The sequence below is a fragment of the Meles meles genome, chromosome 13 (genome assembly GCF_922984935.1).
Source record: "Meles meles chromosome 13, mMelMel3.1 paternal haplotype, whole genome shotgun sequence".
In the NCBI taxonomy this organism is placed as follows: domain Eukaryota; kingdom Metazoa; phylum Chordata; class Mammalia; order Carnivora; family Mustelidae; genus Meles; species Meles meles.
In genome coordinates, this window is record NC_060078.1 from 62,400,341 (window position 1) to 62,423,443 (window position 23,103).

Genomic DNA, 23,103 nt, shown 5'->3' on the forward strand with positions numbered 1-23,103 from the left:
TGAAACAGACGGACTAGACCATGAAAAGAGACACATTTCTGCTTAGATCAGAGGCCTTTTAGGGGAGGTGCCACTCCCTTCAGGGCTGAGGGTTTGGGGTGGGTATTTAGAAGTCTGAATCCCTTCTAGAATTACCTGTGGACAAGGAAGACAAGTTGTAATGAAGTGATCTGACCTTCTCCCTAGTCTCGAAAGGTGGGAGTGACATGGGGGAATGGCCAAGGGACCTGATCCACATTTCCTTATGAAAGTCAAAGGGACCTTGGAGGGGCTGCCTCCCTGCACAGCCCCTTATTCCCAGCGAGAACTGGGGGCTAAGCCGAGAGCCTGCAAGCCGGTGGTCCTGCTGTGTTATCAGGGTGACGGGGGTGGAGCTGCTCAGCTCTCAGCCCAGATCAGCCCCCCTGGGTGCGTCATCAAGTCTCTCCAACTGGCTCCTTACAACTTCCAGTTAGCACAGGCCGGAAGAGGAAGAAGTGCCACCAGGGCTGAGAAGTGACGGGCAGTGCTGAATTAGCACAGGGCGAGAAGGCAGCAGAGGGCAGAGCAGAGGAAAGCCCATGGCGGAGTCCGGCCACAGAGCCACCTGGAGGAGAGGCAGCTGTGCAGCCCCAGCACGTCTCCCCTTGCAACCCAGCCAGTGCTTGCCCTGTACTAACTGCTTGGAACATCTTCCCAAACCATCATGAACCCATTTGACAGATGAGAAAACCGACCCTGGAGGCCATGTGCCTGGGCCGGAGCCACACAGCCGATGCCGGCTTGGGGAGCCCTCTCCTTCCTGGGCAGCTTTGGGGCCAGAGACACACCCAGACTCCCGTCTGCCCAGCTCTCCCCGGTGACTCCAGCCCCCTGCATCCCCCACATGCTTCATCCTCTTGCTGTTCTTCAAATGCACGCCTTCGGCGGCACTCGGGTCACTGACCTAGCTGTCCCCTTGGCCCGCCACCCCAAGCCCTGACCTGCCCGTGCCTGGCTCAGTGTCACCTCTGCAAAGAGGCCTTTTTTGGCCACGCATCTCATGCCCCAAGTCACGACAACTGGTTAGTTTTCTTTCTGGCCCTTATTCCCTACTGGAAATAGCGATTCCAATTTATGCCGAGGCCCGGGCTGCCTTGCCCTCAGCGGCATAACCAGTGCCTACAACTGGCCTGGAACACAGTAGATGCTCCAAAAATCCTCGCGGCGGGAATGAACGGTTGTAGCTCTTTCATGTAGCGTTCAGGACCACCACCCCAGATTCTCCAGAGGGAGAGAATGATTTTGGGGAGGGGGCGGGGGGGGGCAGTAATTACAGCAAAAGAGGACCCCGCACTTCCAGGGAAGGCTCGACGAAACCCACTTTTGGGACAGTACACTGTGCCTCTTAGGCCTCAAATTCTGTTGATCTTTTTAAAACCCTGGCATTACCAGCAGACCCTACTTTAACTTCTCCATCACCGAGAAGGTTCATCTTTCCCTGCCACCCAGGTCATCAGTGAGGCTCAGAAACCTCTAGGGAATGCTCCCTCAGGCGTCTGCCTCCCTCCTGGCCTCCGAGGCCCTTGGCGCCTGGTGCAGACACACAGAGACGCCTCCAGCCCAGGCAGCGAGCACCAGCTCTCCCCCGCGCCACAGCCGCGGACAAGCTCCAGCCCAAGACATCCCTTCCCCCTGCTTCCTTCAGCCCTTGAACAAACACCGGATCTGCCGCACAGGGAGGGGAAGGCCCCAGAGACCGTGTCTGCCGTGCACCCAGCACCCTCCTGCCCTGTGCCTCCGAGCTGCCTGTCTGTGGAGGGGCCGCTGTGTAAACCGGTGAGCCAGCACAAGGCAACCGAGTGTGCCTGCTGTCTAAAAATACACGCCTCTGAGCTCACAAGCTCCTGAGGCTAACAGCACCCTCTTCGATCCTGGCTGACTTTCCCTCCTTGGGTAGCCAGCTTCTCCGGGATCCAATAGCCCAGGAGCCCCGATGCCTACGGAGGTGATGGACTCAGCGATTAGGATGGAGGGCCTTTCTAGGAGCTCAGAGGCCCAGTCCCAGGCTGCACACGGGGACATCGATGGCCTGTGAGCGGGAGGGAACCTCACAGAGCCTTTGCAGAGTGAATGCCCCTCTCTCTGCTCCACCGCCTGGCTTCCGTGCTCCCTCGGTCCCTGGTCACGGTTGTTTGCTTTTTACATCAGCAACTAACTACGCAGTCTACTTCACTCTATAATGGCCATTTCCTCCCAGGGAGCCTCCCCAGACTGACAAACTCAGGATACACAGGAAATCTACTCCAATCCCAGGATGGGCAACAGGAGATGGATTTTCCACAACAGTCTTTTAAAGCAAGGCAGAGAGTTCCCTGTAAACAGTAGGCTGCCCTGAGAGACTGCGGAGCCCACTGTGCCTTGGCCCGTTGTCCTAAAGAGCATCACTTCTTTCGTAGTTCTTGACCATTGTTCTACTCCTCCTGGGGTCCATGCTGCCGCCCAGTCCCCATGCTCCAGATCTGTCCTGTGTCCAGCAAGCTCAGAAGAAGTCCCAAGTTATCAAAATTTATGAAAATCACAGAAAGATTTTTTTCCCTAAAAAAGCAGCCCTCTGCTTTGCAAAAGGGTTGATCACACAACTCTCTAATAGAACTGTACTTAGGACACCTAAAGGATGATGTGATTCGTTCCACAGGACTGACTTTGCAGGGGTTCTCAGGAATATGCCTTCATGTAAAACAAAGTTCACCTCTGCTTTTCTCTTGGAGGTGGGAATGCCAAGTGGTCAGGCCTGGAGCTTCTCAGTGACTCCTGACAATTTCTGCCTCCTCCAGAAAGACCAGCTGGCATGCCTGTCCGCTAACACTCACTAACCCCTTAAAACAAAAATCAATTGCTCGGGTCTGTAGCTTATGTAACTGCCTCATGCCAGTATCAATTTCCTGGGTTTGATAATGACCTCTAGTTACCCGACGTTACCACTGGGAGAGGCTGGCCAAGGGGAGCCCCACTCAGTGGCTATGTGATGGCAGAAAGTGACCTCACTTCTCCTTGAACTGGGAGCAACGCCACCAACCCTCCAGTGTGGCGGTGGAACTGGAGGGGAGGAATGTAGAGTGCCTCGTCGTTTTGCAATGCCTTGGGAGTCTCTTTCAAAATAAAAAGTTAAAAAAAAAAATGCTGGGACTTAGGAAACCAAACAGGCAATTTTGTTAGACTCATAATTAAATGAAGACAGTGCTCTGAAAGTCTTGGGGTTATGCTGTTTGTAATCATGTTAAAATAATAATAAACAAAATGGTTTAAGTGAAAAAAAAAAATCAATTCTTCAGTTGCAGTGACCTCAGGCACTCAATAGAATGAGAGTCCTTATGGGTCATCTGAGTCCCCGTGAGGCTCAGGGCGCCTCCCTGCCCCACACGGTGTTTTCCCAAAACACAAGACAGCAAGTAGCAGCTGGAGAGACTGCTAGGGTCCTGGGTCCTCAGGCAGAAACTCCCAGGTCCCTAGCCTGGGGAATGTGGAGGCAACAAAGTGGGTGGAGGGAAGTTTCCAGCTGAAGCTCGCTGGCGTAATTCCTCCCTATCCAAGGAAAGGTACAGGCCGCAGAGGAAGAATGACAGCTCCCCTACTTACTGCCTAAGGGGTGGGGGAATGTGACTTGCTTTCTCTCTACAATGGGATAATGCCCCCATTCCTGCAGTGAGGACTGGGAAAGGTTTGTAGAGTGCCCAGCACCAGGCCAGACACACAGTAGGAGCTCAATAAAAGGGAGCTCATACCTAATGGAGAAGGCCCAATTCCGGATCAGACCCGGGGGTCTAAATAAAGCAGCCACTATGTGTCCAGCCCTGTGACGGAAATGCGGGAGGAGTAGATAGGGGCCTTGTCTCCAAGGAAGGCCATAAAGGTTGGCAAAAACAGCCAGGGTATCTGCCTCACCCTACATGATGTGAGACTGGAGGGATGCTCCCCCCCTCCACCGCTCCCAGGGCCTTAGGCCCTGGCATAATTCTCCACCTCTTCCTGCCTCAAAAACCGCTTGGGTTTTCCTTCCAGAGCTGCCTTGCTGGAGAGAAGCACCTGTCCCACATGAAGGTCACAACTCTCCACGTCCCTCCTGATGGCTGCTCACAAACACATAGAAGGGCCTGGGCATCATGGATCTTCACCCCAAGGCCCAGACAGTGGGTTCAGACCAGGGGAAACAACTGGGCTTGGGTGGGGGGAGTCCTCACTGAGGACAGTTCCCTTATAGCCCTTTATCCAGGATTTGACTGAAGGCAGATGTCAGATCACTGGCCTGATCATTGCATGGGCTCTCTGTCCTCATCTTCTTGACTCTGCTCCCAGCCAGCCTGGCCCCAACTGCCACTCCATCCATACTGTGGGACACTCAGTCTCCTGGGATGGGGCCTCTGCCTTTGGCCATAGAAGGCTCAGACCCTCACCATTGCCTGCAAAAGCCCCAGACCCTCACCAGTCTTCCCACCCACAGGCTGACCCTGAACTCAGGCCAGACACCACCACATACCACATACCACAAGCCTGTGTCCTAGAGCCTAAGATTTATGGTTCACGTGTGGGATTTTTTTTCTTGGCCAGGATTTGACTGACAGATGAGGGAGCTTGTGACCCTGTGAAGGCATGGCTTCCCTCTTTGCTCTCAATTCCTTTGCCTTCTCTGTCATTTGCACCAGCCAGTCAAACTCCTGTGACCCCCTGTCCAACCCTGCGGCCAGGCCCGTCACATCTGGGAGCCTCTGAGGCTAACACTGAGACCTTCCGGAGATAATCGTCACTCTCTGCTCTTTCCCCGGGGCTGTGCCTTGCTCCACGAGGGCTGGCAGAGCCGCTCCCGAGGCTGGTTGCTGGCCCTCCAGAGGCTTCTAGGCGGGAAGGCAGCTCGTGTGTTTGACCCGGGTGCTGCGCAGCCACGCTGCCCGGGCTGAACCCGAGGGAATGGGCAGGTGACTCAGACACGTTTCTGAGAGGCAGGCGGGTAGAAACAGAGACTTCACTGGTGTTAAATAATCGAGTAGGTGCTGGCCGCTGCCCAGAGCCCCTCAGCAACATGTGCTCCAACCCCTCACTGCTGCGAATGGTCACTGCTGGGGGCTCACGGCCATGAGCCTGTGAGCTCATGCCAGAGGGAAGGCAGGCCCTCTGCCTGTGATTCAAGCGAGGGAGTGAGCAGAGTATGAAAGGGTTAGGAAGTTTCTAGAGGGCAGGGGGAAGCCAGGAACAGGCCTGGGAGGCCCCCAGGTGGGATTCCACACGGCCAGCCTCAGAAGAGGAAAAGCCTTAGAGAGGAAAACCCACTGTGAGCAGAGGAGAAAAGCAGCGAAATAGGGGAAAGGAAACTTCCTTTGGATGCGACAGGGGCCGGTCAACTTCCTTCCCCACTGTGTACAGGGCCCATCATGTTGGGGGGGGGGGTGCTGGGCTGGCCTTGCCGGGGAGCTGGGGATGGATGGGGCAGGTGACTTTCTCTATTAGTAGGTGCCACCTATTAAGCACTTACTATGGGGTAGACACTGTGCAAAGTGCTTCGCATGAATTCTTTTCATCTTCACTACAAGCCTGTAAGAGAAAACTGAAACTCAGAGAGGACCCCAGTCCTGCCGCAGCTCTTGGGATATCCTCCCCTGAGGTGGCTGATGGGGCGGGAGCCCTGGCCAGAGGTTCTGGTGTGGGTTACACCTCCTGGCTGTGTGGCCTGTGCAAGTCTATTAGTCTCCCTTGGCCTCAGTTTCCTTGCCAGGTTATTATCCCCCAAATGGGGATAATAACCTCAGTGGGAGGAACAAACGAGAGCACACATGGGAGTGTGCTGTGTGAAACACTAGACACGTGTCAGGAATTGGTCACCTTAAGGGCTAACATTTATTTAAGTCCTGCTAGAGGCTAACCACAGTTCTAAGCCCCTGTAATGTATTAACTCATTTTATTCTGACAACAACCCCATTTAGTAGATATTATTATCATGCCTATTTTCCAGGTGAGAATATTGAGGCATAAAGAAGGTAATGCACTTGATACAAGCCAGACTTTACTGGGGGGAAGGAAGCCAGGCAGCGTGATTCCCCAGATGCTAGACTCTGGTAGCAGCCAGACGGGAGCCTTGGGATTCCCCACCATGATCCAAGCCCACCTGTCCTCGGAGGTCAGCTCCAGGCCTCCTTCAGGAGGCCTTTGCCTCCTTCTTCAGCTCATAATGACACACTCCAAACACACTCAGAATTGCACCGCGGTGGAGAGGGTCACATCCTGCCACATCAGTTCCCGATTCAGGGAGCAGGTCTTGCCTCTCTCATCTCTCCTAGTAGCTTGAGGATTCTTCAGATAAAGGAAACAAACCTACCTCCCTCCTTGGCTCACCAGGCCATCCCAGTCCACAGCCCCAGGTGCTGATTCCCGGGCCTGGCCCAGGCTGAGCCCCCCGTAAGCACCCTCTGACCGAATGATGACGAGGTGGAACTTCCCCGGAGCACTGGCCACCAGTGGGGGAAAAAGCCCAATGTTCTCAAGGAAACAGGCAGCCTTCATACCCCCAAGGCCAAGTCCACTCCTGATACCAGGGTGCCATGCTGGCTTTGTGGTGGCTCTGGGACACTTGTGTCCACAGCATCGCAGCTGGGCTCCCAAGCCCTTGCTGAACAGAGCATCTGGACTACACTGGAGCCACTTTGAAGCCCACACACACCCGGGTGTCGGACATTCCGGATTCCCTCAGGACTCAGTGTAAAGCCAGGTAGGGCATCGAAGTCCCCCTGTGTGACCCCCTTGGCCAGGGATGGAGACACAGTTCTCTGCCTCCACGGAAGTAGCACAGGGGTGAGATTCTCTACATCTTCCCTGACTGGTTCTAATCTTGCCCAAACTGTGGGATGTGGAAGTTCTTCCCCGTCGCTAAAGGAATTCTCTCCAATGTTAGCACAAGACTGGGAGGACAGCACGTGATGCCTATTTCTGTCTTTCCGTGCTTCAGCAGACGGGGGTGTGTAGGGAGCACCTTTCAGAGAGGACCCACTCTCAGAGGGCAGGGCCCCTGTGTGTGTTTGCAGGTCACCAAGCAGGTGCAGGTGAAGGTAGGCCAGAGAGTTAATGAGGCGAGGACCCTGCTTCTTGCAAAGGTCCCACTGATTGCCATTGCCAGGGCCCAGCAGTAATGGCGGGAGGGGGCGAGGCTTACACTGTGATCCAGCCCAGCTCCACGGTCTGGGGAAAGACAGGGGATCCGGAGCCGGGGGGGCAGCATCGCCCCCAGGTTCAGGGCACAGAGCCCAGACCAGAGCAGACCAAAGTTCACCCCTCAGCTCTGCCACCTTCATGACTGGTCACCCAACATCTCTGCACCCCAACATCTTCATCCCCCAAGCAGAAATGAGAACACACCCCTCAGCATGGAGATTTGTCCATGATAACAAAAAGCGCTTTGTCAGCTATAAACTGCACACCAATTTAAAACATCCTAGCAATAGCAGACTAGGACACATCTGAGCAGGTTTTTCTCTAAATTACACGTGACCCATTGCTGTAAACATGTTCCCAAATGGTGTAGCGGTTAATGGCCCTTATGGCCAGACACGCCTGGGTTCAAATCCTAACTCTGCCAACCCATAGGCCGTGTCACATAAGCTCTCGGAGCCTTGGCTGGGTAACGCGCCAGGAGGATCCAAAATCGGACATGGGGAGTGTACTCAGTTTAAGGGTGTCTGTGATGACAATGGGATTAGTGGGAAGAGCTCAGCCTGAGTTCTTCATCCTTTCACAGAAGAACTTGATCTTTCCGCACTTTCCGTAAAGAGGAAACCACAGTCCCAACACCTAAGAAATTCCTTAGAAGTTACGTGGCCAGTAGAGATGGCCTGGGGATGGTGTGGGGCAGTGGCCTTCACAGCTGGGGGCTTCCCCTCCTCTGGGGATTTGTTAGGAGGTAGATTCGTAGGCCCAACCCTGCCCAGAATTTCCAGCATAGCAGCCAGCCTTTTCTTGGCCTAAGAAATGCTGCTCCCCAGGTTGCCCCCCATCCCAACCGTGGAGCTCCCCAAAGCTTACCTGGAAGGAAGGGGATGATTCTCTGTTTGGGGTCCTTCTGGCCACCTTCGATGGGAAACTTATCCAAAAGCTGCATCTGAGAAGCCAGACAGAGAGAGGGACAGGATTCAGAAGACTGGAGCAGCCCTCGGAGTCCCTTCCCCACTCCACTCCGCGGCTTCAGGGCCCCACTCCCCTCGTATGGATGAGTGACACTTCAACCCCTCATTTCACAGACGATTAATAAACCACATGGGGCATGAGAGAGAGGAGGCCAGAGCTCTCCATGCATCAAAGGGGCGTCTGAATGATCTCAAGGAGGCGTGAAGGCACAGGGGGAAGTGGCTGAAGATGGCCCCTCATGAGGCCGCGCGGGAGAGCAGCAGGCTTTCAGGGCAGGCTACAGGTGGGGTTTCCAGAGCCTTCTTTGGGCCCACCTTCCTTCACACGTCATCTGCTGGCTGATCCCTTTAGCCACGGGCCATCTCACACCCTCCCGGGCCAGGACAGGGGAAGGCCCCACCTGATACTTCAGACAGACCACCCACCTTCCAGAACCACTCCGCAGAAACAGCCCCAGATGTTATTTTAATTGTAGAACCAAACCCAGCCCACTGCCCCCACTGCTGTAAGACCCCTCCTCCATTTCCTACCTTCCCACCCTGAGATTGCTGCTGTTTTTCCAGGGACAGACCCACCGGAAGAGTTTCCAGGGTTCTGGAGGAACAACTCTTTTTTTTTCTTCTGCTATTCTGGGCTGAAATTCTGTATAAGCTGGAAAAACACACAGGAGACAGGATGGACGAGGCCACGGCCCCTCTGTGTGGGTGGTTAATCTCCCTTCCAAGGCACAGGCAGATGCAGGAGCAGAAGGGACAGGGCAGGATCTAGCCCAGCGGCCCCAGCTGTGTGACCCTGGCCAAGGCGTGGAAGCTTTCTCTGTAGGGCGCCAGGCACCTCCTTGGTCAAATGAGGAAGATCAGTCACATGATATCTGAAGTCCATTCCTTCCTTCAAATATTTATTGAGCACCTACTTGGAGCACTAAACACCAAGAAAACGGAAGTAAAGGAAAGCAGCAGGGGCACCTGGGTGGCTCAGTCAGTTAAGTGTCTGCCTTCGGCTCAGGTAATGATCCCAGGGTCTTGGGATCGAGCCCCCAATGGGGCTCCCTGCTCAATGGAGGTCTGCTTCTCCCTCTACCTCTGCCCACCCCCCACCCCCCCACCCCCGCTCACACTCTCTCTCTCTTTCTCATAAATAAATAAAATCTTTTTTTTTTTTTTTACATTTTTTTTTTTTTTTAAAGAAAGAAAGAAAAGCAACAAAGTCTCTGCTTTGGGGGAGTTTACATTCTAGTGGAGGCAGACAAAGAGTAAACAAATAAATATGTACTGATAAAACCTATGAAGAAAAATGAAGTCGGGGAAGGCGTTGGAGCAGAAAGTATAGTGTGCGGATAAAGGACTCAGGAATCAGATGGCAATTCAGCAGAGACCACAGGAGGTGGGGAAACAAGCCTCAAGGAAGGCAGAAAATGCTCCAGCAGGGTAAATGGGAAATGCAAAAAGAGCCTGAAAAGGCCAGCGTGGCTGCTGTAGAGCAGAGTGAGCCGGGGCTGAGGTGCCAGGCAGTGAGATCCGAGACGTGGGCCAGATCGCAGGGAGGATAGCTTAGCTTTAGGTTCATGAATGGGCCATGGGGGGAAGCAGGGAGACCACGGATGTGCCTACGGATGGAGGCTGGGACCAAAGTACCAGTTCTGCGCTAGACTTCCCGGGTGTGTGTGCACCTGCGCGTATTGCCATCCCCGCACCCCACCTGCCCAGCCCTAACACACGATTTTAGGATCCTCTCTTACACGATCATTATCCAACACGCACAGGCTATTTACAGCCCACGCGTGAAGGGTGGGTCATTGTCAGATTCGATTCAAAACAAGGCAGAGACTGCACCGTTACTAACTTTCACTTCCCGAGTACAGGCTGAAATTTAACAAAAGCTGGCTCATGAGTTTTCAAACCCTAATGTTGTCAGCCCATCTCTCAAACATTTAATAACTGCCTGCTTCATGTAAATATACCCACTGGGCCGTAGCACCACGAACTTGTGCTTAGGATATATTTTTTTAAATAATACGTTTTCGAACAAATTCAACGCAGAAGAGAACCCCCATTTTCACCTTTCCCCATTTTCCTCACCCATATTCTGTTTCGTACATTATATTTCTGTATTACATAAGAGCTCATGTTCACGGAGGGAGAAAACCAGAAACTACAAAAGCCGTGGTTGAACAAAAGGGGTAAGAATCACTCCTAATTCCTCCCCAAGAAAAAGTGATTTTCATGTTTTGGGGGGGTACACACCCTTTCCAGACATGCCTCCATGCATGTAAATAAAATGAGCTCCTCAACACTCTTACACTATGTTATGAACGATTTTCCATGTCAAGGCATCCTTCCATATTAGTACCCCCAGTTGGTCATGGGATGTGGTTGGATGGGCCGCAGTTTATTTATCTACCGTCCTACTCTTGGATATGTAGATTCTTCCTGACTTTCCTCTACTCTATATAATAGGGCTAGAGCGACCATCCCTGTCCACGCATCTATGCACACTTCCGTAATACTATTTCCGTTTCTGTTTCATTCTGTTGGAATGTACACATATTTAGAGGCGCCTTAAATCCTCTCTGGAAGAAGACTGAGGATAAATCAATGGCTAACTCACATGTACAGGCCAGGCTTAGGGTCTCTGAGCAATGGCTCTATAGAATTTCTGAGGAAGAGTACAGAGATGTCTGAGAAGGAAGCCAGGCCCACCAACATGCCCCGCTGTGGATGGTCTTCCCTCATCAAACTGCCCTTGTCCTGGGGCACCTGCATTGCTCAATCGGTTAAGCACCTGACTTTGGCTCAGGCCACGACCTCGGAGTCCTGGGATCCAGCCCCTCCTCAGGCTACTTGCTTAGCAGGGAGTCCGTTTCTCCCTCTCCCTCTGCCCCTCCCCTACTTGCGTGCACTCTCCCTGTCTCTCCCTAGCTCAAATAAATTTTAAAAATCTTGAAAACAAAACAAAAGAACCATTCTTGTCCTGAAAGAGGGGACCCAGCTGGGCCCAACAAGTTGTGGGGTTTAACCGAGCTGGGGCTCAAAGAAGTTAGGTTCTGCCTCCTACACTGCTCTTCCGACCAGGGTCCTGACATTTTCACGAACGGTGCGCCGGGAACGAGGGGCTCGGGGCAGGCGGGATTCACACATTTCATTCCTTTCCTCTAAAGACACTGGCTGTGTGCCTTCCAGATGCCAGGCCCTCCAGCAGATGCGAGAAATATGCTAAATCATACTCTTTACACCAAGGAGCTCATGATCCGGCTGTACAATGGGGCTTCACACCTTCCATGTGCATATGGGGCACCGGCCAGCAGGTGAAAATGTAGGCTCTGATTCAGTAGATTCAGGCCAGGGCCCAAGAACATGCATTTCCACCAAGCTCCCAGGCAATGCTGGGACTGCTGGCCCGCCACACAGCTCTAGAGCCATTCCGTCTATGTGACAGTCACTAGTCACAGGTGGCTGTCGAGCACTTGAAATGTGGTCTATCCAAGCTGAGATGTGTTGTCAGTGAAAAGTATGCACCAGGTCTCAACGACTCAGTACGAGAAAAGTGTGAAACATCTCATTAACAAATTTCATATTGGCTGTATGTTGAAATGATAACGTTTGGGATCTATCAGGTTAAATAAAAATACTTTTTAAAATGATTTCACCTGTTTTCTTTGATGCTTTTAAGTGGCTGCTAGAAAATTTACCATTACATATGTGGTTCACATTGTTTTTTTGTTGGAGAGGCTGTTCTAGGGCAAGACGGTTGGCAAGTGTCGTCTGAAGTCTGCACATGCCAGAATCGTCTCTGGGGGTGGGGGGTGTTGTTAGTTACAAATGCAGTTTCCTGGGCCTCATGTGGAAGTTCGTGAAGTTTGGCTGTGGTGCTAGAGATAGACAAGCAAGTTCTGGAACGACCGGAAATGGTGAGGACACTACGAACAGGATCCTGAAGTTGCTGAAGGAGGAGGTCAGGGAAGGCTTCCTGTAGGAGACAAGAGCAGCTCTGTCCTGGCAGGGACGGTCACATAAGCTGGGCCTGCCCTGCCAAAGAGCGGTCTGAATTGCCTCAACGGGTTCATGTGTCCCCTGGAAGGCAGGGGTCATCTGATAGCCCCACAGATGATGATTTTCCCTCAAAACGCCTGCTGGAGGATGCCTTACAGCCGGCTTCTCTCCCACCTCCTCCTTCAGTAACATTTTCTTCTTCCCCCACTCTGACTTCACCTGGGCCCTCCTGAGGCCAAGACAAGCCCATACGCTGAGATTACTGGGTCAACGGGTTCTCTCCAGAGCCACGAGTACCCAGCTGGCCTGCACTGCTCCTCCCCCAACCCCCCAGTCCTCAGGGGCTGGGACCAGCCACACCTGTCACCTAATCCCCCCAGCAGGGCCGAGCCCATGGAGCCTCAGCATCGGCCCTCCCTGTCATCCCCCAGGCCCACTGGCCATGGGAGAAGGAAGCACCACTAATCTGCCGCTGGTGACATTTTCTCTGCCCATAGGTCACCTTTCAAAGAAAGCAAATCCCCTGGCTCAGACTCCAGAGGAAACCAAGCCAGGGCGGCCCAACTGAGTTGACTCAGTGTGCGGGGCTCACAAAGCTGTGTGGTTCCATGTCTCGGTGCAGACACTGTATGGCAGAGCGTGGGGTGCTGGGATAAACGTCTGGGACCATGGGTGATCCCCAGTCCAAATGCTACCTGACCCAGGAAAGCGTGGCAAACGGTTTCTGTAGCCTGGGTGGTGCTCAGTCTGCAGGGCTGGGTTTGAGCGCCAGGTGGAGGGGGCTGCCTCATGCACAGGCCTGCCCAGGCCCGGGGCGCGTGGGCAGGGAGGCAGGAAGGCCCTGCCTAGCGGGGAGTTCTGCTGTGGCCACCTTTTCAGGCAGGAAGTGGATTCCCCTGTCACTCCAACAAGGGCCTGACTCAGCTGGAAGAAAAGCAGGGCCCACTGCCAGGGTCCTTCTTAGAGAGAGAGGCGTCTGGCTAATGGAGCCCTTCGCGGCCACATCAGAACTCCACCGTGTGTGGAGGACATGGGCTGTTTATCCAAGGGGTGGATAGTGTGAGAGAGACAGAGGAGCTCAGCTCCAAGAGCCGGCCCAGCCAGAGAAAGCTGACTCGGCAGCTCTTCTTGGGCAGGGCTGAGCAGCAATAAACACAGAGGAGAGAGAAGGGCAGGCCCGAGCCCAGCTGGGGCACATGTGGAACCCAAGAGGCTGACTCCTCACCCTTCCGAGAGGGTGGAGTTCGCAGCCACTCTCGCTTTGGGCTCCTGCCCTCAAGCCTTAATCCTCATCACCATTTCCACCATTTCCGGTCCCTGGGTTAGAGGTTGGGGTCACAGTAGAGGATCACGGAGACAGAAAGGGGCAATAAATAACAATACAGGTGGCTTTTCTTAAAGTTCCCATTCTCTGTGGCCTGAAAAGGACTTCCCCCTTCCCTTCCTCCACCAATGGTCCTACCAAGTGGCATCTGCCCTGGGAACCCTTCTCTGACCATCCTAGACGGAGCTCAGCAGCCCGTTACTTGGAATTCTTACAGCCCTCTTAGTTTGTAATCCCCATTACAGTACTTCACGCAGTCTTTTGTGATTTTTTGGTCCAAGTTCATCTCATTGCTCAAGAGGAAGCACACTTCCCCTTTGAACAGTTCTGGTGCCCCTTATAGAAAATCAGTTCACAATAAACATGTAGCTTTATTCCTGGGCTCTCGATTCTGTATGTCCATCCTTCCAGCTGTACCACACCGTCTTGATTTCTGAAGCTTTGTACTAAGTAGTTTCCTCTTTAATAGACTTCATTCTTTAGAGCAGTTTAAGGTTTATAGCAAAATTGAACAGAAATTTCAGAGAGCTCTCATACGCCCCTTGACCGCACACACTCCTGGTCTCCCTCACTATCACAGTCCCAGACCAGAGTGGTGTATTGTGATAACTGATGAAACTACATGGATACATTACTGTCCCCCAGAGTCCAAAGTATCCATCAGGGTTCACTCTTGGTGTCCATTCTATGGGCTTGGACAAATTATAATGGCACGTGTCATTATTATCTATCATCAGATTAGTTTCAATGCCCAGAAATCCTCTGTGCTCTGCCTCTCCATCCCCTTCTCCCCAGCCCCTGGAAACCACTCATCTTTTTACTGTCTCCATGGTTTCCCTTTTTCCAGAATGTCATACAATTGGGATCACACAATTGGCTTCTTTCACATGCATGTAAGCTCCCTCCAAGTCTTTTCATGGCTTGACAGTTTGTTTTGGTTCTTAGTACTGAGTAATATTCCGATGCCTGGATTACACAGTTTATTTATCTATTCACCTACTGAAGGACATCTTGATGGTTTCCAATTTTTTGTGATTATGAATAATGTTGCCACAAACATCCCTGTGCTGGTTTTTGTGTGGACATAAGTTTTCTTTCTTTCTTTTTTTTTTAAGATTGATTTATTTATTTGACAGAGAGAGAGAGAGAGTGGGTGGGGGGAGACAGAGGGAGAGAATCCTCAAGCAGACTCCCCGCTGAGGGAGGAGCCCGACACGGGGCTCAATCCCAGGACTCATGAGATCATGACCTGAGCCAAAACCAAGAGTCGTATGCTCAACAAACTGAGCCACCAGCCACCCTGTGTGGGACACAAGCGTTCAGCTTATTTGGGTAAACACCAAGGAGGGTGACTGCTGAATTCTATAGCGAGAGTATGTTTGGTTTTATAAAAAACTGCCGACTGTGCTTATTTGTCATCGATCTATCTTCCTTGGTGTGGTGCCTGTCCAGATCTCTGCCTATTCAGTAACCAGGTTTTTCATTCTTGTTGTTTGTTGAGTTTTAAGAATTCTTTGTATATTTTGCATAACAGTCATTTATCAAATTTTTGCAAATATCTTTTCCCAGTCTGTGGCTTGTCTTGTTATTCTCTTGATGTATGAAGTTTTGAAATCAGGAAATGTGAGTCCTCCAGCTTTGTTTTTCTTTTTCAGAAGTATTTTGGCTATTTTCAGTTCCTTGAATTTTCATATGAGTTTTGGGATCAGCTTGTCAATTTCTGCAAAGAAGCCAGTTGGGATGTGGTAGGAATGCATGGGCAGAATCTGCAGATGGATTTGCGGAGTGCTGCTATCTTAGCAATATTAGTCCTTTAGTCCATGGACATGGGATGCCTCTCATTTATTTAGTAGCATTTTGGTCTTATAGTCCATTTGGTCTGATATCAGTATGGCCATTACAGCTCTTCTGTTATCTAGTATAACATTTTAATTCCTTTAATGATTTTTTTCAGTATATTTTTAGTTAGTTCTTCATGGTTCCCTAGGGCATACAGTATATATCTTACCTTATCAGAACCTACTTTAGGTTTACACTAACTTAATTCCATTTATCATACTTTTGAGATGGAGAAACATTAATCCTAAGTAACTATATTCTCTCTTTCTCTTTTTTTATATTATTATTGTTATATACATTATATTTAAATATGTTATAAATCCAATAATTATTATGATTACTACAGTAGCCCTAGACTGGGAGTTAGGGATAAGGCAGCCCTGGGTTGTGGGCTGCACACAGCAAAAGAGAACTTCACCATTTGCCATTTCTTTTCTTTTTTTTTTTTTTTAAGATTTTATTTATTTATTTGTCAGAGATCACAAGTAGGCAGAGAGGCAGGCAGAGAGAGGTGGGGGAAGCAGGCTCCCTGTTGAGCAGAGAGTCTGATGCAGGGCCTGAGCAGAAGGCAGAGGCTTTAACCCACTGAGCCACCCAGGTGCCCCTCCATTTGCCATTTCAATTGTCCATTTGGGACAATTTCCAGAGACTTAAATTTTTTCAAAAAATTATTTTCACCATTTTTGGTTGTTTCACTGGGAAGAGATTCCAGAGAGGCCATCGCACAGCCATTCTAAAAGTAATCTCCTTTCATGGGTCCTTTCTGCGCCCCCACGCCAAAGCACCAGGCCAGTGCCAACTACTCACCTGGGGCAGGTGTCATCACAGTCTTGGTGTCTAGTGATTCTCAAAACTGGGCGCAAACCTAACTTTCACATGAAGATAAAAAAACAGTAGATTTTGAACTGGACAGCACCTCTAAAACAATTATTAGCAAATCCTTTTTTGGAGAGGTTCAGCAGGGCTCTCTGTTCAAATGAAATCTAATATCAAACTTCATACATTAAAATTCTTAGAGTACAGAGAGCCTGTCATTCCAGAAAAACTTGTTCAAAAGACTATCCTTTTCCCACTGAATTACACTGACCCCTTTGTCAAAAGTCAATTAACTACACATGTGTGGGTATACTACTTCTGGATTCTCAATGCTGTTCCGGTGACAGATTTCTATATCCTGACACCAACACCATCCTTTCTTGATTACTACAGGTTTTTTGTTAAGTCTTACAGTCAAACTTCTTGGGGCACCTGGGTGGTTCAGCGGGTTGGGCCTCTGCCTTCGACTCAGGTCATAGTCTCAGGGTCCTGGGATCAAGCCCCACATCGGGCTCTCTGCTCAGCAGAAAGCCTGCTTCCCCCTCTTTCTCTGCCTGCCTCTGCCTATTTGTGATCTCTCTCTCTGTCAAATAAATAAATAAAATCTTTAAAAAAAAATCAAACTTCTTCTTTTCCAAAACTGTTTTGGTCATTCTAGATTCTTCTAGATTTTCAAACATGTTTTAGAATAAATTGATTTATTTCTACAAAATAAAATAAATAAATCCCTTCTGAAATTTTAAAAATTGGAATTGTACAAATTCTACAGATCAACGTAAGGGGAAGAATAGCTACTTAACAATACAGAGACTTCTAATCCATGAATATGGTAAATCTTTCCAATTACTTAGGTCTTTCAGTTCCTTCAGCAATGCAGTATAATTTTCAATGCAGAGGTCTTGCACACCTTTCAGTAAATTCATTCCTAAATTTTAAAATTTCTTTTGTGATTTCTTTTTTGGACTCATAAACGCAAGAAACCCAATCAACTTCAAATGCAAGTGACATGAAGAAACTACACCAATTCACATCATAAGCAGAGGACTCAAAATCAGTAATAAAGAGGAAATCTTAAAAACAGCCAGAGAAAAAAATATACATTACATTCAGAGAAACAAAGATAACAATAGCAGCAGATTTCTTGTTGGCAAAAACACAAACCAGAAGACTGGGGAAAGGTTTGTGACACCTGTAGGGGTCCAAAGGCCTACTTTGACTACCATCATGATTCTGCTCCATGTTTGGGAAGCTAAGTTGTGAATGATTCAGCAGGTCCTACACGACCACATTGCATACATCTCTTCACCTATCAGTTGGCGACCAAATAATTTATCGTTCACATTGGGAAATTTTGAGAGCAAAAGGGAGTGGTAGTAACGATAATGTCAAGATAATAGGTGTAAAACGGGCTTCCAGGGCTGTGCTGGAATGGGGTTAATGGGGTCCTGTGATTACCCTAATGTGAGTTCCCAGCACCCAGCATAGGTCCTGGTATACAGAAGATGATCAATAAATGCTTGATAGTAAAAATAACATTCATTGAGAACACTGTTGGGCACTGTGCTAAGACTTTTCACATGGCCTATCTCATTTAATTCCCATATCAACTCTTTGAAGTAGGTATTATTATTTTCCAGAGAAAGAAACCAACATAGAGAGAGATTAAATAATTTGCCCAAACTAGCAAGGTGTGGAACTGGGATTCAAACCCAGTTATTCTGGCTTCAAAGCCTGGCCTCTCAACTACCACGGTCTGAATGAAGAAATTCAGTGACAGAAAGAAAGAATGCAGAAATTCCACCAATTGGGGTTACATTATTATTAAAATTCATCAAGGTATAAGAACAATACCTAAGCAGAAGAACTAGTCATGTAATTTACCACATTAATCAAATAAAGAATAAAAACTAAATGATCATTCTCATATAAGGAGATGAAGTATTTGATAAAACTCAACAACCATTTATGATTTTTTTTAATTTAACAAATAAGAAATAGGAGTACACTTTCTTAATCTGAAAATGTTTATCTACCCAAAATAATCCCCAGGGAATTGACTCTGGGACAAAACAAGGATGTTGCCCACTATAACTACGTCTATTCGTTACTGTACCAATGATCCTTGCCAGGGTCCCCGCCAAGGCATTAACACAAGAAAAAGAAATGAGAAAAAATAAAACTATCAGTATTCACAACCCATGACACTATATACAGAATCAAAGAGAACCTTCGAGAGATCCACACTTCTGGACTTCGGAAATTTCTAACACTCTTATTAAAAAGAAATTAATGGGGTACCTGGGTGGCTCAGTCGGTAAGCATCTGACTCTTGGTTTTGACTCAAGTCATGAGCTTGAGCCCCGCATCGGGCTCTGCGGCAGAGTCTGGTCAAGATTGTCTCTGTCCCTCTCCCTCTGTCACTCCCTCAGCTCACACTCTCTAAATAAATAAGTAAATATATAAATAAATAAGTAAATAAAATCTTAAAAAAAATAGCCCCCAGAAGGTATTAAGACACTAGGCCTTAAAGGAAAAAAAGGATGAAAGAGCTCTGAAGAAGGAGGGTGGCGAGGGTTGCACGCCAGTGAGGATGTTGTTAGTGTCAATAAACTGTACACTTCCAAGGGTTCAAATGGTAAATTTCATGGTGTGTATATTTTATCACTATTTTTTAAAATGGTAAGTTTTACGTTATGTATATTTTACCGTAATAAAAATAGAGAGACAAAAGATTTACGATACGCACAACAGGCAGAGCGTGGACGTGAACTAGAGATGAATCCTTGAAATTCTCTCCTTGTCTGCCCAGGAGCGGCCATGCAAAGCGCACGGAGCAGAGCCCTTGAGTCTGGAGCCTGGCCTCTGAACTGGACCAGCTGACCGAGGGACCCTCTGTGAGGCACTCATCCTTATCTGTGCCGTGGGGAACACGACACAATTCAGGGACAGATAGGAGGAGGGTCCAGACAAGATGCTGTGGCAGGGGCGCCTGGGTGGCTCAGTGGGTTAAAGCCTCTGCCTTCGGCTCAGGTCATGATCCCAGGGTCCTGGGATCGATCGAGTCCCACATCTGGCTCTCTGCTCAGCGGGGAGCCTGCTTCCTCCTCTCTCTCTGCCTACCTGTGATCTCTGTCTGTCAAATAAATAAATTTTTTAAAATCTTAAAAAAAAAAAAAAGATGCTGTGGCAGATGGGTTCTGTAAGTAGAAAGAGGCCACGCAGGCATGAGGCGGGCTGGCAGTTGCTCAGAACGTTCCCAAGATGAGCTCAGGTTGAGGGAGCAGCAGCCAGGGAGAGAGCCAGGAGGCAGAGCTGACCCACCCCCCCGGGCAAGGAGCTTTCCGTGTTGGATGCATGCGTTTGCTGAGGACAGGCCCATGCCATGCTGACGTCAAGACACAGGGCACTGCAGCACACCCCAGCTTCGAGAGGGGCCCAACCGCGCTTCCAAAAGTCCTTAACAAGTCGAAGAAGTCTTCCTTGGCCATTTTCAGGAAAATAACGCAAACCTACACCACCTCAAATCCCTTCCCAGTCTAGCCTTTATCTGCGATGTGCCCTGCACTGCGTAAGTACATTTCAGAAAGAGAGTAAGTCAGGGCCCATGATCTGTTTGGGCGCTGGGAGAGCCACATCAGCACAAGGGATGGACCCAATGGTGTTAGAGGAGTTCAGCCTGAGAGGTGTATAAAGGCTCAGAACGGGAGCTCGGGGCAGGATGAGATGAGTGCGGCTGGGGTGAGCAAGCAGACTTCTTGGAGGAGGACACAGCAGGGCAAGGCCTTCCAGGAAGGACAGGGAGGAAGGCAAATATGAAGGCTTGGCAGTGGGAGTGTCAGGATTTCTAGATGGAGCAGTCAGATTGGAGGGAATGGACTTGTTTGTGAATCCCAGGAGATGCTGCCATGTGTCAGAGAAAGTGGTGGAGGCCCCGGATAACTTATTCCAGTGATTTGAGGATACAGGCTGATGCCACTCCATGGGGCACTGGGCATCCACTAGGATCACTGGAAATGTGATATGATGGAAAGTGTCATTTCCAGACCTCGAGGGTTGTGCCATAGGTCATTGGAGACTCCGGGGTGGGGACGGCAGGTGCGATGTTCCAGAGGTCTGCTCGGGAAATAACACGCACCAAACCGCTGTCAACAGCAGCCGGGTCTGGTGACTTCTTGGCTTTGTTGTGAGTCTGAGATGAACACAACCCAGGACAGGAGGCTGGGGGTGCCACTGGGGTCCTTCACTCTTCCCAGCTGAAGACATTCTAAACACGTATTTAAAGACCACCAGTCTGCAGGGAGCGCCACATCATCAGCCTCTCCAGGGGGCCCTTCCGTGTCAATTTCCAAGGTAAGCTCTCAGGAAGGTGTGGGCTTGGCCTCCTGTGTACAAAGGTCGTTGGAACACACTCTCCAGCCAAGGTTCCTTGACTACAATTCCCACTCCGCAAATCCTGCCCTGGGACCACTCCTGTACTCCCAGAGCTGAAATCTCAAGACAAAGGAAACCCAGGATTTCATGAGTGCCCCAGCCTCTATCCCCTCCCCCCACCACCACCATGACCCACCATGCAGGGGCAAGTGACTAGCAGGAACCGCGTCCTCAAAAAAGTCCACTGAATTGGTCCTCCCCTGCCTGCCTCTCCAGGCTGTTGTGTGAGTCAAGAAGAATTCAAATATTGAGCAATTACTATGCATCATCCATAAGGTAGGCAGGATTAGGCCTGTGTTTTATAGATGAGGAGACAGGTACACAGAGAAGTTAGGTAACTTGCTCAACAACACAGAGCAAAGGAGTAACGGAGGCGAGTCACCGGGCTTCCCAAAGCTATGAATTTCCCCCTTGGAGGCAGGACAGCACAGACAGGGTCTCCCCGGTGCACACAAGCCCCTTGCCCACACAGGTCCCACACCACCACTGTTATGATTTATCTACTGTTTTTCTTTAGGTTCCTTTCTGGAAAGCTTGAATGCTTAGTTGGATGTTAGTTTCCTATTCCTGCTGTAAGAAATGACCACAACTTAGTAGCTTAAAGCAACATGAACTTCTTTTCCTAGAGTTCTGGGGATCAGGAGGTCCACAATGGGTCTTCAGGGGCTAAAATCAAGGTGTCAGCAGGACAGTTTCCTTCCCAAGATCCCGGGGAGAATTGTTGCCTTGCCATCTGGAGCGACTAGAGGCCACCTGCATTCTTTGGCTTGTGGCCCCTCCCTTCATCTTCAAAGCACATTACTCCAAACTCTGCTCTGTTCTCACTGTTCCTTCTCTGGCTCTCCTGCCTCCCTCTTATAAGGACTCCTATGATTACACTGGGCCCATCTGGATGACCTAGAATACTCTCCCCTTCTTTTTAAAAAGATTTTATTTATTTGAGAGAGACAGTAAGAGTAAGAGAGTGAGTGGGGTGAAGGGCAGAGGGAGTGAATCTCAAGCAGATTCCCCACTGAGCGTGGAGCTCGACACGGGACTCGATCCCACGACCCTGAGATCATGACCTGAGCTGAAACCAACAGTCAGACTCTCAACCGACTGAGCCACCCAGTGGCCCCATCTTCTCCCTTTCTTAAGATCCTTAATCACATCTGCAAAGTCCCTTTCACCATTGAAGGTAACAGTCACAGATTCTGGGGATTTGGATATGGATAACTTTGGGGGCCACTATTCATTCTAAGTCACATCCAAAGCAGTAATGTCTGGAAAGTCATAAGCGTCTGATGTGCGCGTGTGTGTGCTAAGTATTAGCTTAGGGCTGCTGTACCACAGACAGAGTGGCTTCAACAACAAAGCTGTATTGTCTCGGTTCTGGAGGCCAGAAGTCCGAGATCAAGGTGTTGGTGGGGTCGTGTCCATGCTTCTCTCCTAGTTTCTGATGGTTTGCCGGCAACGCTTGGTACTTCCTGGTTTGTGGGAGTATCAGTTCAATCTCCCCCTCTATCCTCACACAGTATCCTCCTATGTGCGTTCCTAGGTCCAAATTTCTTCTTTTTACAAGGACACCAGTCACTGGATCTCGGGGCCCACCCTGCCGCAGCATGACCTCATCTTAACTAGTTACATTGGCAACAACCCTATTTCCAAATTAAGGCCACATTTGAGGTGCTGGGGATTAGGACTCCGGCCTGTGAAACTTGGGGGACACACCAGCCTTCAACCCCTAACACCAACACACATTGAAACAGTACATAATCATTGAAAGATAAAAGCATTTGCTCACATACCGTCCCCAAAATTTCTTCCCAAATCCACAGTGGTACCTATACAACACTCTGGAAAATGCAAATCACAGTAACAAATGGTGCACAGCCAGTCAGATCCAGATTCAAATCGGTCTCCTCATCTGTAAAATGAGGACAGTGACAGAGCTTGCCTGGCACGATGGGCGAGAGGAGAAAAGTATGTAAAGCGCTGGGCATAGAGTTGGGCACAGACTGAGCGCCCCAGACACATTAGCTGTTATTATCACTCTTGTTGTGGCACTAGCCGGGAGGGAAGGCTGCAGCCCCTGAGGTCAGGGAGGCAGCAGGGAGAGCATGGGGACAGACAGGCCTGGCTGTGAGCATCTCGGGGCCCCAGGGGAGCTGTCCAGCTGGTGTGCGTGGGCTGGGCTTGGGGAGGAGGCCTCCAGCTGTTCCAGGAGCTCATCAGGTGCGTGGGCGCTGCCTGGGACATGTTGGACATTAATGTGGGGGGGTAGGGCTGAGAGCCCAACACCAGCGGCAGGACATGCACACAGGGAAGAAAGCAAAGACGAACAGGACGGAGCTAGCCTGGGGAAGCCTCCTCAGGTCTAGAAGGTGTCCAAACTGGTGGCTACTCCGTCTCCCCCTGGAACTTCCCAGTGGGCTCAGCCCACGCCCTCCCTTGCCTCCCCCCCACTCCCCGCCAATGCAGACCCACAGCCTTGTGAGAAAGAGCGGTGGATGGGAGTCAAGAGAGGAGGGTTCCAGTTCCAGCCTGCTGAAGCTTGTGGGGAACTAGGGTAGTTCAGAAGAAATACCTGTCCTGTTCCAT

General features: G+C 50.0%; 1 protein-coding gene across 4 annotated transcripts in view; it reads right to left on the reverse strand.

The window, feature by feature from the left end:
- Positions 1-23,103, reverse strand: part of SH3PXD2A (SH3 and PX domains 2A) — a 234,804-nt gene that overhangs the window by 139,786 nt on the left and 71,915 nt on the right. For 3 of the 4 annotated variants that reach the window (XM_046027609.1, XM_046027608.1, XM_046027607.1), the window contains exon 3: positions 8,023-8,098. In XM_046027609.1, coding sequence (XP_045883565.1) covers positions 8,023-8,098 — 76 coding nt within the window. Of the gene's footprint in view, positions 1-8,022; positions 8,099-8,654; positions 8,863-23,103 lie in introns of those variants that run through there. The other variant, XM_046027612.1, reaches the window with a different exon arrangement.